Raw genomic sequence first — 17,557 nt, 5'->3', positions numbered from 1 at the left:
GTGACTTCTTACCATTTGTGTCCCCCTCAGTTTGGCAGGTGTTGGATTTTTGTTGATTCAGTTACATTATCATTCTTGTTCTTTTCTTGGAGATTTCTATTTTGATGTTGCATCTATGTATTTATGTATCTTGTATTTTGAGATCCTATGGGATTGGTGTATTGTATTTGATGTACTTGAATTTATTATTACATACCCTCTGACAAGTGTAGTGGATGTTGTTATATGAACGTTCTTTATCATATCATCTATATTTGTGTATTTTTTATTCATTTATGATCATGGAACCTTGTACTTAAGATTAAAACTAATTAATTAAAACATTCTTAAACATGACTCAATGTGAAGGAACCCTTAAGGAATGAAATTCTATTTGTATTTATTTTGTGTAAATGATGTGTATGTGTATATTGCTTCCACATTCTTATCTTGATGCTGTATACACTTTTTTTAAAATAGTTCAATAAATGTGATAACATGTTGGTAATTTCTCTTGGGTTCCTGAGTGGAGCATTGTATTTTGACAAGGGTTTAAAGTCTCCTAATATGATGCAGGAGCACCTTGGGTGTAAGAGAAATTTTACATGTCACTCAAAAATATTTATATTTCTAGTTTTAAAATTTTTGTGTTTTTAAAAAGGTCTATTCATGTAAATTGTTGTTATTTGTGGGATCTTGCTAATTTTAGTAAGTTGATATTATGTGCTTAGATTTTTTATAATCTCATGCATGGATGTTCATCTTTGATATATCATCCAGCCAGATGAGTTTTATTGTCATATCATAAATAGTGATGTAGTTAGTGCAGATTTTTTATATGAATTTTAACTAACCAAACTTCAAGTCTAGTGATGAAGGTCTAAATGGCTCTGAAATGAGGAAAAACCTCAACTAATGGATTCTTCTACATTCAGTCATTGTAGATTACTAATTAAGGATTCTAGAATGGGGTTACAATAGGTCACCAAGTCAATGGTTTGCTAGTTATGGTCCCTAGAAGTGGATACATTCAAAAATGTAATTTTTAAATTGTCTTGGGTTGATCCTATGTGATAAAGTATAATGGAATGATATAATATGAGGTTGGTCAACCTCAAGGGTTAGGGCTTAGTGTCTAGAAACTTTTCAGGTGGTAAAAAGTGCCTACATAAACAAGGCATGTAGGTTTTCTAGGGTAGTTTTGGGTGATAGTTGTAGCTCTGACTTGCAGACTATTTTAAGGAAGGAACCCATGTAATTTTCATATTGTAATTATGTAATTCTGCATTTGCAATGATATTAAGAATCCCATATTTTGTTCTCTCAATTTTTTTTGTCCTCTATTTGTGTTGTTTGTCATGGTATTTAGGGGAGTATGCTTCATCAAGTGGTCTAAGAGAAGTAGTTCCTTAGTGTGTAGAAAGATCATCAATTGGGAGGTAGTTTGTACCAAGACCATGGTTTAGACTGAGCATGTGGACATATCATTGATTATGAGGCAGTTTGCACTAGGGTTTTAGCAGAAGTGCAAATATGCCTCCACAAAAAGAGTGTGATGGAAGAGTCATAGGTGTTACACATGAGGATTTTAGAGCCCTTTAGAGATAGATGCAAGCATTGGAAGAAGAAATGCGTAGAGAAATAAACATTGTAGTAAGAGATGAAAGTGAGGATGAAGGAGAGAAGAAGAAAATGTTGAAAAAGAGGCAGTTCTAAACCTAGAAGAAGGGAGGCTTTTTAGGGCCACTTCTAAGATTAGAAAAAGACCTAGTTTGAGGTTCCCACATTTTTGAGAAATCTTAACCCAGAGGGATTGATTGATCAGATCAATGAATAAAAGGAATACACTTAGTATGAAGATATTGAAGATCCAAATAGGATCAAATTTTCAAAGGCCAAATTGAAGGGACATGAAAAGTTATGGTGGCAAGAGATTCAATTGGAGTGAAATAGAAGAGGGAAGGAAAAAATCACAAGATGGGATTGAATAATAGCTAAATTGAAGCAAAAATTCATTCATGTGGATTATGAGCTTGATCTACTAAAGAATATGCAAGGGTTAAAGAAAGCAAGAAGATATGTTCAGGAGTATATCGAAGAGTTCTACAAAGTTCTCATTAGAACCAACCATAAGGAAGCTAATAAGGAGAAATTTACCTATTATCTTAATGGGTTGAGGCCAAGAATTCAAGAGGAGCTAAGTTTGGTTCAAATGACTAGTATTGAGGAGGCATACTAGTTTCCCTAAGAGTTGAGGAAAAGTTGAACAAAAAGTTTTATAACAAAAATAGTGGTAGAGGTCGCAATGAAAGATCTCGTGAATGGTCTTATGAAGGCCAAAATAACAATCAAAAGAACAAGGATAAGGCTAGTAGTAGCAATCAAAACCAAAGGATTAAAAACTCCAATAATTTCCATGATCAGAACAATAGAAACTAGAGAGGAAGAGGAATAGGGAAAGGATTTGGAAGAGGAGGTTTTTGTGGAAAATGTTTTCACTCTAGAGAATAAGGGCATAGAGCATTTGAGTGTTCCTAGTGCTAAAGAAGGACATATAGAAGAATTAAAGGCAAGACTAGAGTGGCGCATGCCGATGAAGATGCCAAATCATCACATTCTAAAGATGTAAAAAGAGGAGAAATCTTAGTAAACATAAGATTCTTACTCAGTGGTGAGAATGAATATGATTAAAGGAGTTTTTTTTGCACATGACAAAAATGTGAAGATAAATGTTGTGATGTGACCAATTATGGTGGAAGCACTAACAATCTAGTGTTAGAAAATAAGGTCGCAAAGATAAATGTCAAGAGGTAGAAACACTCATGTCCATATCATATTGTTTTAGTGCAGGCTGACCACAAGGTCATGTTCAATGAGTAGTACCTAGCTTATTCCAAGATTGGAAGGTACCAAGATGAGGTGATTTGTGATAGCATACCTATGGGCATATGTCATGTATGTTTTTGGCTAGGCCATGGAAATTTGATAGCCATGTTGTACATGATAGGCATGCAAATACCTGCACTTTGAAAAATGATCGTGTGAAACATAAGTTGAAGTCATTGAAGGAGAAAGAAGAAAAGCTATGTAGTGCTACCAAAATATGTTTTGTTGATGAAAGGAAATTTCTCAAGGATATGAGGTATGATCATATGTCTTTTTCTATAATTCCAAAGATGGTAAAGAAAAAGTAGAGGAGGTACATGTAGAAGTTGTAGATTTGTTGGAAGAGTTTCTAGATATTGTGTTAGATAATGTATATCATGGATTACCCCAAGTGAGGAAGATTAGTCACTGGTGGACTTGATTCCAAGAGCTAGTTTTCCAGATAGGGCAGTACATAGAATGACACCAGTAGAAAGTGAAGATTTGAATAGACAAATTCATGAGTTGTTGCAAGAGGGGTTGGTTCAAGAAATTTTGAGTCCATGTGTTGTACCAATAGTATTGACACCTAAAGAGAATGGAGAATTGGGGATGTATATAGATTCATGAGCTATCAACAAGATTGTAATCAAGGATGGATTTGTGTTACCATAGATGGATGATATTATGGACTGTTTGAGTGGAGATGAGTATTTCAAAAAGATAGACTTGAAGAGTGGGTACAATCATATTTGCATCAGAGAAGGAGATGAGTGGAAGATAACCTTAAAGAAAAGGGAAGGATTTTATGAGTGGTTAGTCATGCCTTTTCGAATAACTAATGCACCAAGCACTTTCATGAGACTCATGAATGATGTACTAAAGAATTTTCTAGGCAATTTTTTCATTGTTTACCTATATGATATTGTGATCTTTAGTAAGGCATTGGAGGAGAATTTGATACACATTTGTAAGGTGTTTGATAAGTTGAGGGAGGAAATATTTTTGATAAATTTGAAGAATTGTAGTTTTGTAAAGAAGGAGTTGGTGTACCTAGGATTTGTAGTTCTAACAAAAGCTCTAAAAATGGACCTTGAGAAAGTGAAGGCTATCCTTGAAAGGCCTACTCCAAGGAGTGTGACTGAGGTAAGATATTTTTGTGGACTGGCTAGTTTTTACAGAAAGTTTATCCAAAGTTTTAGTAGAATTTGTGGACCTTTGATTGAAACAATGAGAGGAAATAAAAAAGAATTTAAGTGAACTATAGGAGCATATAAGAGTTTCAATATATTGAAACATAGAGCTATAGAGCAACATGTTTTAGCACTTCTAGATTTTAACAAGGTATTTTAGGTAGACTATGATGTTAGTGGCACAGTAATAGGAGTTGTTATGAGTCAAGAAGGTAGACATGTTTCTTATTTCAATGAGAAATTGAATGATTCAAAAAAGAAAGTATTATGTTTATGACCAAGATTTTTATGATATAATTTGAGCATTGAAAAAGTAGAGATATTATCTTCTTCCTAAGGAGCTTTTTTACTATACTGATCATCAAGTTTTGCAATATTTGCATAATATCTATCAGATTTCCATAATCCATGCTAATGCACATTCAATTTATGGATTTGATTTTGTATATTTTTTTTTAGCATCAACATTTCAGATCATACTACATGATCCATCATTAGGATGCTAGAGAAAACTATACACAATAAAATATAGAAATTGAAAGTGCAATATTTGAATAGTCAAGGAAAATTTAGTGAAAGGCATTTGAAGTGGGTTGAGTTTTTGCAAAGTTATACATTTTTTTTGAAACACTGGATTGGGAAGTCTAATAGAGTTGCAAATGCTCTTAATAGAAGACAATTTTTGTTGAAAAAAATGTAGATTGAAGTGGTTGGGTTCAAGGAACTCAAGAATTTATATCCAAAGGATCCTAAATTTGGTAAGTCTTGGAAAACTTGTACAAAACCTATTACACTTGACAAGACAAAGTGGTTAGATTTCATAATTGATAATGGTATTTTGTTCAAGGGAATTCAGTTGTGTATTCCCAAAAGTTCTATGAGGGAAAATCTCATCAAGGAGAAGCATAGTCGAGGATTAGATGGACACTTTGGTACTGATAAAATCATTGCTTTGGTTTCTGAGAATTAATATTGGCCATAGTTGTAGCAAGATGTGAAGAATTTTGTCTAGTATTGCAAAGTATGTTAGATGGAAAAAGGAGTGAAACAAAATATAGGGTTATATCAGTTATTACCTATTCCTGAGAAGCCATAGGAAGATGTCATCTTGGATTTTTTTCTTGGTTTTGGACATGATGAGGGAATGATTAAATATTTGTGGTGGTTGAGGGATTTTCAGAAATGGCACATGTTATTCCCTACAAGAAGACTAGTGATAATGTTCATGTGGTAGAGTTTTTTTTAGAGAAGTGGTAAGACTACATGGTCTTCCAAAGAATATAGTTTCATATTGAGATACCATGTTTTTTGGGTATTTATATAATACACTATGGAAGAAATTGAAGAAGTATTGGAAGTTTATTTCATCCCATCATCCATAGATTGATGGACAAACAGAAGTTGTGAACTGCAATTTAAGGAATTTGTTGAGATGCTTGATTGAAGATAAACCAAAAGGTTGGGATCTAATTTTACCATAGGAAGAATTCACAAATAATAATTGTATCACTAAGAGTATTTGTAAATCATCATTCCATATTGGATATTGGAGCAGTCCCAAAAATGCTTCTAAATTGAGGCAATCATATAAAGGAGATATAAGTATTGTTGAAGAAGAAGATTTTGTTGGAAATTCATGAAGAGGTGAGGAAGCATGTTACAAAGATGAATACATAGTATAAGGCTAAGGAATAATTGAAAAGGAGTTATGAGAAATTTCATATAGAAGATGAAGTCATAGTTCATTTGAGGAAGGAGAGATTCCTAGTGGGTCCATATAATAAGCTAGAAATGAAGAAGTTTGGACCATGTAAGATAGTGAAAAAACATGATTCCAAAAATGCCTATGAAGTAGAGTTGCAAGCTGAACTGAATATTCCACTAGTGTTTAAAATTTCATATTTGATAGAATATTGTGAAGGAGGTGATAGAGATGATGTTGCAAAAACACTATGGATTATTCCAACATCTACATATATCTACTATAAATGTTGAACCTTTGTACTAATATATTCCTCTCTCTCTCTCCCTCTCTCTCTCTCTCTCTCTCTCTCTCTAAAAGTGGTATTATATAGCAATATGTTTACTCTTTAAATGTAATACTGGATTCTTTGACATACTAACTATACTCATGTTATCACAAGAATGACAATAGGTTTTGAAAACTAAATTTTTATGTCCTTCAATAGTTTTTTCATTAAATTATTTGAATGTAATTGTTTATTGTTGCTACATACTCTACTTCTATTGTAGATTGTGATATACAATCCCATTTTTTGCTTATCCAACAAACCAATCTTCCTTCTAATAAGAATGCTCCCCCACTAGTGTTTTTGCTATCATCCTATTTCTTGCCCAATTTTCATCGATGTATGTAAATAAGGTAAAATCCTAAAAAAAATCATACCATAATCCATAATTTGAAGTACCCTTCAAATACCTAAAAAATCCATTTTACTATTGCTAAGTGCGTCTCTTTAGGATGTGCTAGAATCTTTCCACAATATCAACTACATTAGCTATATCTGGTCTTGTACTATGTTAGACATTGAAACCCTCCTATTATTGATTTGTAATTTTTTTTCATTGCGCTAGGTGATTCATGTTTGCTAGATAATTTACATCTTGTGACCATATGTATTCCAACTAGTTGACACTTTTCCAATCCAAATCTTGTCAATAGATCTTTTAGAAATTTATTCTAAGATATGAAAATGTAATCCTTATTGTAATTTATTTGCAATCCCAAGAAATATTAAATCTAACCAATCATACTCATCTCAAATTCATTATTCATCTATTCTGAGAATTTCTCACTAGCTTCATCATTTCCTCCAAAGATAATATCTTCAATCAATACTTCAATAATTAGTAATCCATTTGGATTTCCTTATAAGTATATATTATTTTCTGCATTACATTCTTGAATCCCACGATCAAAACCTTTCAAGTGTTTTTCCAATCTCACATACTAGGCTCCACATGCTTCTTTTAATCCATACAAAGCCTTTCTTAGTCTGAAAACCATATCTTTATCTTTTGTAAGTAGAAAGTCATCAGGTTGTTTAATGTAGACCTCTTCCTCAAGTTCTCAATTTTAAAATGTTTGCTTGAAATCCATTTGATATACCTTGAAATTTTTGCTAGATGGATATTCCAAAAATATTCCTACTACTTCAAGCCTAGCAACAGGGGCAAAGGTTCTTGAATCCCACGATCAAAATCTTTCAAGTGTTTTTCCAATCTCACATACTAGGCTCCACATGCTTCTTTTAATCCATACAAAGCCTTTCTTAGTCTGAAAACCATATCTTTATCTTTTGTAAGTAGAAAGTCATCAAGTTATTTAATGTAGACCTCTTCCTCAAGTTCTCAATTTTAAAATGTTTGCTTGAAATCCATTTGATATACCTTGAAATTTTTGCTAGATGGATATTCCAAAAATATTCCTACTACTTCAAGCCTAGCAATAGGGGCAAAGGTTTATTCAGAATCAATTCCTTCTTATTGTGAATAAACTTTACATACTAACCTTATCTTGTTTCTTACCACTTCTCCCTTTTTATTCATCTTGTTTTTGAATACCCACTTAGTGCCAATATCCTTTATCCAAAAGTATTCTTTACATGCTTCATCTACAATCTTAGGTTAACCTTTTGATATCAAAAAAAATTCATCTCTTAGATAATTTATTGTCAAGAATCATTTGTTTGTACTTATAATAATATGCTTCTCAGGGTGATTCCTTGCTACATATTTTGGTGTTGTATGTTTAGGTGCTCCTTGTTCTTCTCTCTATTATTCAGTCTATAAACCATTATTAGTTTCATAGAAAATTTCATGTCCATTGTAGTTATTAGGATTGTGACTAGTACTTGCATCATCATATGAATCATAATCAAGCATCCTTTCTTGTATTTAGAATTTTTCATCAACCGTCACTTTAGTGCTTTCAACTATTATTCTCAATATCTATATGCCTTTCTTTTTAATGAATATCCAAGAAACATGCCTTCATCACTTCTAGGATTAAACATTTCTATATCATCCTCTCCTTTGATATAACATTTACTTCCAAAGATTCTAAACTATTTCATAGTAGTTGTATGCCCAATGTTGGAAATGATTGAAAAGATCATGAGGAAAGTTGTTGGAATGATATATGGAAATTGTAAAGAATGTTCTCAATCATTATTTTGTCATTGATGTCAAACTTGCTATTTGCAGGAATGACAATTGCTTTAGTGATCCAAATACTGTCAATTAGTTGATTGACAAGGAGGAGGCAATCAATAAGATATAACTAGTACACCAAGAGAAAGGTTGAAGTTATGATGTTGTAATGAAGTACAAGGATCAGCTAAGCCATTGATGAAAAAGTGTGTTGATGACATACTATAAGACATAGAGAATGGGCACACAAAAACATATCAAAGATGTAAAGTTTTAGCTAAGACATCTGTAAAGCCTAACTAAAGTTCATTAGAGAGAGGGAGCCGAGCAAGCTAGTTGAAGCCGAGTAGATTCCTCGTTGAAGCTGAGCAGATTCCTAGTTGAAGCCAAGCAAGATCAATATCAAGTGTCGAGTAAACTTCAAGTGCCGAGTGATATCAAGTGTCAAGTAAACTTCAAGTGCCGAGTGATATCAAGTGCCGAGTAAACTTCAAGTGTCGAGTGATATCAAGTGTTAAGTAAACTTCAAGTGCCGAGCAGATATAGGTGCCAAGTAACATAGAGATGCCGAGCACCAGTAAAACCAATAGTGCCGAGTAACACAGAGATGCCGAGCACCAATAAAACCAATAGTGTCGAGTAACACAGAGATGTCGAGCACCAGTAAAAACAATAATGCCGAGTTGCTGCATTATTTTGAAAATCGAAGATTCGCCAGATCTAAGCCAACAAGGTTGTTATCTAGAAGTTTGTAAATTAAATAGAAGATAAGAATGATGAGCTGGTGGCACAGAACACCATGTAGAACATTTTTGTAAGATACAACTGACAAAGTTTTTAATGAGAACAAGATATGAGGTAGATACATTGTATCCTACCTAATCCATTTTGAAACCCTAAAATTAGGGAAGAAGAATTGAGTGGCAAAGGCAAAATCAGATTTCTATTTAAGGAGTCATAAGTCCATAAAAAAAAGAAAGAGAGAGGTGGTCAAGCATGAAAGCATAAAATGTTGAAGGAGGTGCTAAGGAGGAAAGAGAGCATAGTTATTATGCTTAAATAAGAAGATCCTAGATATGGATGCATTGGCATGATGAGTAAGAAGACTCAAGGAGATGAAGCTTGACAAGAAGACAAGCAATCAGAGCTGAAGTGATTGAAGCCAAGCATAAGGATTGAACTAAAAGTGTGATCTGAAATCTGCAAAGTATGTTGTAAGTTATATCAGATCAAAAGGCCATTATCGTTACTTTCTAGCAATTGTAATAGTTAGTTTAAATCCTATGGACTTAGGTTGGTTTGATAGCCATGAGATAAATCCTTTAACAGGGTGACATTCCAAGTGAATGTTCTAAAGTCCTTTAACCAGGCCCATTCCTAATAGTTTGGTGAAATCCTCTAACAAGGTCACATTTAATAGTGTGTTGTAAGCCTTTAATAGGGTAGGCCTTTAACAGGGCATCACTTTAGAAGAGTGAGAATCAAGTAGCATGTTACTGGTGGTTTTTCCCAAATTGGATTTCCACGTAAATCATTGTGTCATGTGTTGATCTTGAATATTTCATCTCTGCATGTTGATTTACTGTAACTTACTAATATGGTTGATTTAAGTTTGGATGGATGAAAAGTGTATGGATTTATTAAAAGTGTAGAAAAAGTATTATTAGGGCATTTGGACCTTGAATGACTGATCCCCCCCCCCCCCCTCTCAGTTATTCTAAATAATTTTAACACCCAAACCAAAGTTCATAGGGTGCTTCAAACGCCCATTTAGTCATCCTCAACCACAATACATATAATAATAAGCTCACCCCAATAATATAATAGTAGGGTAGTGAAAGCTTTAGCAAGAGAGATGTTACCACTAGCTATTATTTGGCTTCCATTGAGAGAATAGAGCATTATCGGGTCTTTAATTTACTAGATTCTCTCAACAAGTAGCTAGACCTTCCAGTATACTTTATTGCCCTGTTTGGAGGGAGGATCCTTTGTTTTATACTATTATCGGAGCATGCTTTTGAGAAACTTACCAATACCTTGTCTAATCTATACTCTATTCATGATGTATACTATGGTGTTCACTATTGCTTCTCTCCAATAGATATGTGATGCATTTACTTTAATCATCATAGCTCTAGTTGCTTCACTCACTGATTTGTTCCTTCTTTCCACTATCCCATTATGTTGTGGTGTTTAAGGAGCTAAAAGTTGACTTTTAATTTGGGATTGTCTTCATAAAAGTTATTGAACTAATTTGATGTAAATTCTCATCCTCTATCTGATCTCAACCATATAAAACATGCTTCCCTTGCATACATATTAAACATGCCTCCCTTGATGTAAATTCTCATCCTTTTTCTAATCCAATTTGAATAGGTTGTGCAATGATCAATGCTTCCCTTACATACATATTAAACATGAATTGCTCTTTCTGTTCAACAAAACTCAAGATTCTAGATCTTTTTCTTCCACCATAGTCTTCCTATCCCTCATGATCAACAAATAGTCAATTCCTAAGCATAGATAATGTGTTTTAATTTTATCCTTCCAATTATCATAGTTCCCAGGCCATCAAATTTTAGACTTTTTGTCCTGAATGCCATGGATCTCCTTAAGTTGTTGAATTTCCTAATCAAGGGCTTGATGCTTTAGTACCAGTTATTAGAAAGTAAAGCCCACCAACATAACTATGAGGGGGGTGGGGGGGAAATCATTTGTGTGCTTAAATAGCTTAAATTCACTTTATCAATTCCAAAATTTATAACTAGCATATGCAACAACCATAAGATAAGAATCATGCACAATAACACAAGATTCATTAACTAGGAAAACCCTTGATCAAAGGGAAAACATCGGTGGGAAAAATGTATACAAGATGATGTACTAATATAAAAATTCCTTTTGAAATGGTATGACTTTGTTAGGAACCAAATACATAGAATCAATACATGTAGTTCCTATTAGGAGACTTTGAGTCCGTGCTAGAAGATTTCAGCCCAGTTAAGAGTTGTTTCAACCTAGTTGGGAGCTAATAGGAAGTCAACTAAACCCATTGTCCAAATTTCTATAGAACTGTCTTCACAAAAATAATTTTTTTAGGATAATATATCCAAGGGTGAACTAGACAATACATCAAATCCATTGTGAATACAATTTCTTTGAAGTTCTCAATACATTTCCAACATCATCTTCTACTCTAATCTCTGATAGGAAGTCAACTAAACCCATTGTCCAAATTTCTTCATTGTCATCACAAAATAATACTTTAGGATACACATATCCAATGGTGAATTGGACATCATATATATATATATATATATATATATATATATATATATATATATATATATATATATATATATATATATATATACGTATATATATATATATGTATATATATATTACATATATATTTATATGTAATATATATACATGTATACATATATTACATATATATTTATATTACATATATATATTGATATGTTTAATATATATGTTCTCATTGCATATATCTATACATATATAGATATATAACGTATTGATTACATATATCTTCATATGTAATATAGATGTTTATAGGTTTAATATATATGTTTATATTACACGCGCACACACACACACACATATATATATATATACATATATATATATATATACATATGTATATATATATATATGTATATATATATATATGTATATATATATATATATGTATATATATGTATATATATATATATGTATATACATATATATATATCTACATACATATATATATACATACATATATATATATATATATATGTATATATATATGTATGTAGATATATATATATATACATATATATATATATATATATATATATATATATATATATATATATATATATATATATATATACGGGTTCCCCCTTTTATAATATATTTTTATACGTAATACGTGTATTGCATACATATATTAAGAATATATTCTAAAGATATTTCTTGCGTATTTTGTTCTATAGGTTTTAGGTGGTTCCCCCCCTTTTTTACATGGATAAATTTATACATTTTTATTTTATTTATTTTTATAACTCCTTTAGGTTTTGATTTTTTATCTTTTATTTTTATTTAGTGTCTTAGTATTCTTATTTTTATTTCCCTCTTGTCCCTTCTTTCTTGAGTGTCATCATTTTTGTTTGAATCTCCCCCCTTTTTGTCTTGCTTTTAGTTTTATATTTATTATTGGGCTCAACTTCGGAGTTTGTGCTCTCCCTTACTCTTGTTCTCTTTTATTGGGTTGTCTAAGCTAAATCTGCCACTTATTTTGTTTGACATCTCTTGCTCTCTCATCCTGATGATGGATCACGTAGTGTGATTCAAAACGTTTTTTTTTTTTTTTAGATGGTAAAAATTGTCACACAATCTAATCCAGAAACTGATGCACAAAACTATGATGGATTGTGGAAACTTGATCACATTAATCAATTCCTTTGTCAATACAATTTCTTTGAAGTTCTCAATACGTTTCCAACATCATCTTCTGCTTTGATCTCATCAATTTTGCATCCTTAGTATCAATACATCAATTACAACACATATGACACTTACAACCAAGGAAAACATCTTTCTTTTATATTTTGTTCTAATAAACAATTGATTCGGCCTTGAGGCTTGCCCAATGTACAATGAATAATATAGGACCTCATTAGAATATTACATTACACATTACATTACGTCTAGGAATTCCAAAATAATATGACCAAAAAAGTTGGTTGTCAATGAATAAATCACACGTTATTCTTCAAGAGCCTTCATCAAGTGAACTCTAGATTCTGCTACCTTGAACGCATCAACACGAACATGTCTTCAACCATAATCCAAGCTCACTCAACAAAATTCCATCTCACTTGACAAATACAATTCATTTACCAATAAATGATTTCCTGCGTTCTTCCTTGTGACCAGTCTTCACATATTTAATTGAAACTCACTCAATCCTTCACATAACTTTCCATGAACATAGAAATGGCATCAAGACATCCACAAACATGATTCTAAGCCCACAAAACAAAGTTCCACAAATCCTAACCTCATTGGACAAATTTGCCTCTGTAATATTGACTATCATAACCATAATACATATATGTTGACATCAATGACAAACCAAGTGATGAATGCAACACATAAACAAATCAAACTAAGTGTCAATCCCTCAATCATCTTCTCAGATATACCAACAATCTCCCCTTTGACATTTATGGTAACATTTTTTGCTTTATTTTTTGAGTTAAAAAATATTAAACCCTTCAGAAAAATAGACCTACCCAACGAAAAAATAGAAATTAATGCACATAAATATATTTTTAAAATAAAAAATCACAAACTATAGAGTACAAGTTTTATGTTTTACTTTAAAAACTAATTAGATAGGAACTAATGAAAAGATTAGTTAAAGTACAAGTTCTATGTTTTACTTTAAAAATTAATTAGATAGGAGCTAATAAAACGATTAGTTCTAAGAACTAAAAAATGTTAAACTATATTTAAATAATTTTGATTTATATCAAGAAATACCGGATTTATGTTCAAATAATCTTACATGTCCATTTTTTATTCAAATTTTTGTTTAGAAAAGCAAGAAGAGATTTCACTAAAATCTTGGCGATTCAAGAAAAAGACTTTAAAAATTAGGAGGGAAGAGAGAAGAAAAGCTGCACCAAACTAGGTTAGAATCAAACCTTCAACATCCAAGAGCATTAGCAGGGAGAGGTTGCAACTTTTAGATGTGTAATTCGGAAGGTATAAGAGGGTCTCATTAGGGTTTTTGGCATGCATGACCCACCTTGTGGCCAATCACAATGGTGGCCATTTAACTAACGCAAGAACAAGTTACTCGCCACGTCAACAATCCGGGGTGCCGAAACGTCTGGAACACGACTTATTTCTAAGGCGTTAACGTATAAATTGGGTTGTGGAAACGATTCGCGGGAACTCCTGCCTGCAAACTGCCAAAGCGGGAAAAGAAAATGAGTTCTACAGGAGGCGGAGGTCGAGGGAAGAAGAAAGCCACCAAAGCAGTCTCGCGCTCACAAAAAGCAGGGTTACAATTTCCTGTTGGTCGAATTGCTCGCTTTCTTAAGGCGGGAAAGTATGCAGAGCGCGTAGGAGCAGGGGCCCCTGTTTACATGGCTGCTGTTTTAGAGTATCTCGCCGCCGAGGTGATCGCCATTTTACAATTTCATTCATTTTCCTCTTTCTCTGTGCACTTTGTCAGTTTACATTACTGGAATGATTATATGGTTTTCTGATTTGTTGCTTTCAATCTTCACTTTTGTATTCATGCATGAATTCTCCGTTTGCTTTGTGCTACCCTTTTTCAAAGGGTTGTTTTTATTTCTACAAATTTATGTACTTTTTGAAGTTTAGCATTTGAATGAGACCCGCATGCTTTTTCTTTGGGATTTGTTTTCAATTTTTCGTCTCTGTATACAGTGATTCTCTTTGATTCTATTACCTACATTATTATTTCATTTTTAGGGTTTCAATTCTGATGTCGAGGGTTTCAGGGTATTTGAGATTTTAGGTTTCGTTTTGCCTGTTCTTTAATTTTATTTTCATGTGTTTGCAGGTTCTTGAATTGGCTGGAAATGCTGCACGGGACAATAAGAAGAGCAGGATCGTTCCCAGACACATCCAGTTGGCTGTTAGAAATGATGAAGAGTTGAGTAAGTTGTTGGGTTCTGTAACAATCGCCAATGGGGGCGTATTGCCCAATATTCAAGGCGTTTTATTACCGAAAAAACCTGGGAAGGAAAAGGGGGCAGAGATTGGTAGCGCCTCTCAGGAGTTCTAGGCAAGGATAGCTTGAATTTTCTAAGTTTTGTATATTTTAAGTAAATTTATATTGTGCTCGTTAGTGATTACTTTTCTCTTAGTGCCATAATTTGGCAAACTTAATCAAATGGTTTTTGTGCTATCAACTTTAAACCTTATTTCTAAATATCGAAGGAGACAATTTTGAGTGAATCTTCTCAATATTTGATTGGTTTTACTCTAATAACTTCATTTTTTTGTATGCTTGGGAATTACCATTTTTTCTGTGTACATGGATAAGTGTTTTTCCAGTCATCCAAAATTGTTGTTTTCAGTTGGATTTATATTGTCAGCAGACATTAGTCTCTCAGTGAATTCCATTTGTAGGGTAATTTATTTACCTTTCGATACTACTAAAATGAACAGTTACAAGTGCCTTAATCAAGACCTTTGTTTAGGTTTCAATGTTAATATACTTGTTACATACTAGGATAGTTAGTTAACCTTATTTATGACAAATTTTAGAATACTGCTATTTGGGGATTGAAAATGCAACGCTGTTGCAATACTCTTGGATGCATTTATCTACTAAACCATACATATATTGGATACACCCTTGTCAAATTTGATTTTGAACGTAGGCCTTTTTCTATTATGTATGCTTCATCATGAACCTAGTTAAGTTGTACATATCAGATGCCAATTTATTATGAGACTGCTCTTGTTGAAGTATCTTATTGAGTTTTTCACAGCATAAAACTCCACCTTTTTGTACTTTTTAGCAGCACAAATGATATCAAGTGTATAATCTTCAACAAGCTATATAGCGTCCTACTGGTCATTTTATTTGTACGAATAATGAAAGCGATGATTTAACCAGACAACTTCAAATTGAGGAGTGTCGGGCACAAGCCGTTTTTCCTGAACCGGGATAGTACTGTAAGGTTTGTCCATGGATTTCATATCTTTTATCTTCGTGGAGAACTTGAAGGAAATCTGGTCACATACCCATTGATTTTGAATGCTTGGAGAAAACAACTGAATTGTCATCTCTACATTTCAGAAGCCCTGTTTGCATAATGTAATTGTTTGAACAATTAAAAGCTTGTGTTATATTGTACTTTAATTAAAGGGTCTTATTCAATGGTCTTTGATCTATTTGTAGAGTTATATGTTTCCAAATAATTTCACCAGAGTTGAAATCTCACTGACTGTAAGAGTCTGATATTGTAAGGGATGAAGTTAGGATTGTGTCTGGTGATATTGTAAGGGATGAAGTTAGGATTGTATCTGATGAATTTGGGGAAATGGATGCTGCTTGGTATGTAGCTTTTAAGTCAAAGAACTTTCCAATGTTAGTAAAGTTGAATTTGGGGAAATGGATGCTGCTTGGTATGTAGTTTTAAGTCAAGCAAATTTCAGATGTTGGTAAAGTTGAATGATTCTGAATAAGTTTGCAAACAAGACCCCAAAATAGAAGTTTAAACTTAGAATGTCCTTCCATCATAAACTTTCAACCAAACAAGATTCAGCCTAAAAGCTTCTGTTTTCATGAGTTTTTTCTTTTATTATTAAAAATTCTTTAATTAAAATAAAAAAGGGTCCTAAAACCCACCTTAAGCAGTGTTACATCTCACGTGTTACATCTCATTCCATGTCATACCAACAAATAAATATTTGGTTCTTTCTCAATTTGTAATCCCTCCACTTGTTCTCTTTCAATTTGTAATCCCTCCACTTGCTAGTAATATAATATTTGGCACTAGGTATGTTGAGATATTGTTATCAGGATCTAACTGTGTAATCTCTATACAGTTAGATTCAGACAGCAATATTACAATTTAACTTGATGTAGAAAATATCTTGAACTTACCACTTGGTATGGCAAAATAAAAGAATTAGAAATAAATCCTCTATATTTTAGCGAAAACAATTACTGAATCTCGATGGTACACAACCAGATGCTATGATCATGCTGAGTTAGCAGATAAGTTCAGAAAGGAAGCACAAGTTATTTGACTACCGATTTATTTCTTTCTGTGCGCTCTAATGCCAACAGTAATGATTTGAGCTCTTCTCTGTTGAGATTTTCCTTTCATTCTGAATTCATAGTTACATTTAGGCATATATAAAACTAATGGCAGCAGAGATTTGCAAGTATGAGCAATGAGCAGATGACAATAAACTAGACTTGTAAAAAGCAATATAAATACGGTGGAAAAAGGTCGAGGTCAAAATTTGTCATAACAAATTGAGATAGCTGTAATATAACTACGTTGGTTGAATGATCCATGTGAAAACTCAGATTTCCTCGGAAAGCTAGTGACAACCTCTAAATTACGCCATTGTATATAACATCACACTTGGCTCTCCCACATTATAAAAATAGAGAGATCCAGCTTCATGATGGAGCAGAGAGACGAACTTAGAGTATGTTTTCATGTAGCTGATAGGCTTAGCAGTAGCTGATCAACATTGTCAGGAATAATTTGTAGAACTGATTGCCCCATAAAATTATATGTTGTAAACACCAGTGTTTGAAGAACTAGTTAGAA

The 17,557-nt window shown here is 32.8% G+C and overlaps 1 protein-coding gene across 1 annotated transcript; it reads left to right on the top strand.

The window, feature by feature from the left end:
- Window positions 1-13,849: 13,849 nt before the first annotated feature.
- On the top strand, window positions 13,850-15,215 carry LOC149548486 (histone H2AX-like). Its single transcript, XM_089792539.1, has 2 exons — window positions 13,850-14,407; window positions 14,818-15,215. Exons 1-2 carry the CDS (start codon window positions 14,216-14,218, stop codon window positions 15,040-15,042), a joined length of 417 nt encoding a protein of 138 aa, XP_089648665.1. The 5' UTR covers window positions 13,850-14,215; the 3' UTR covers window positions 15,043-15,215.
- The last annotated feature ends 2,342 nt before the right edge of the window (window positions 15,216-17,557 follow it).

This window comes from Cupressus sempervirens, chromosome 7 (genome assembly GCF_028749045.1).
Source record: "Cupressus sempervirens isolate cs-2001-9-10 chromosome 7, ASM2874904v1, whole genome shotgun sequence".
NCBI lineage: Eukaryota > Viridiplantae > Streptophyta > Pinopsida > Cupressales > Cupressaceae > Cupressus > Cupressus sempervirens.
The sequence above is the reverse complement of the archived record's forward strand: the minus strand, read 5'-3'. Positions and strand labels throughout refer to the sequence as shown.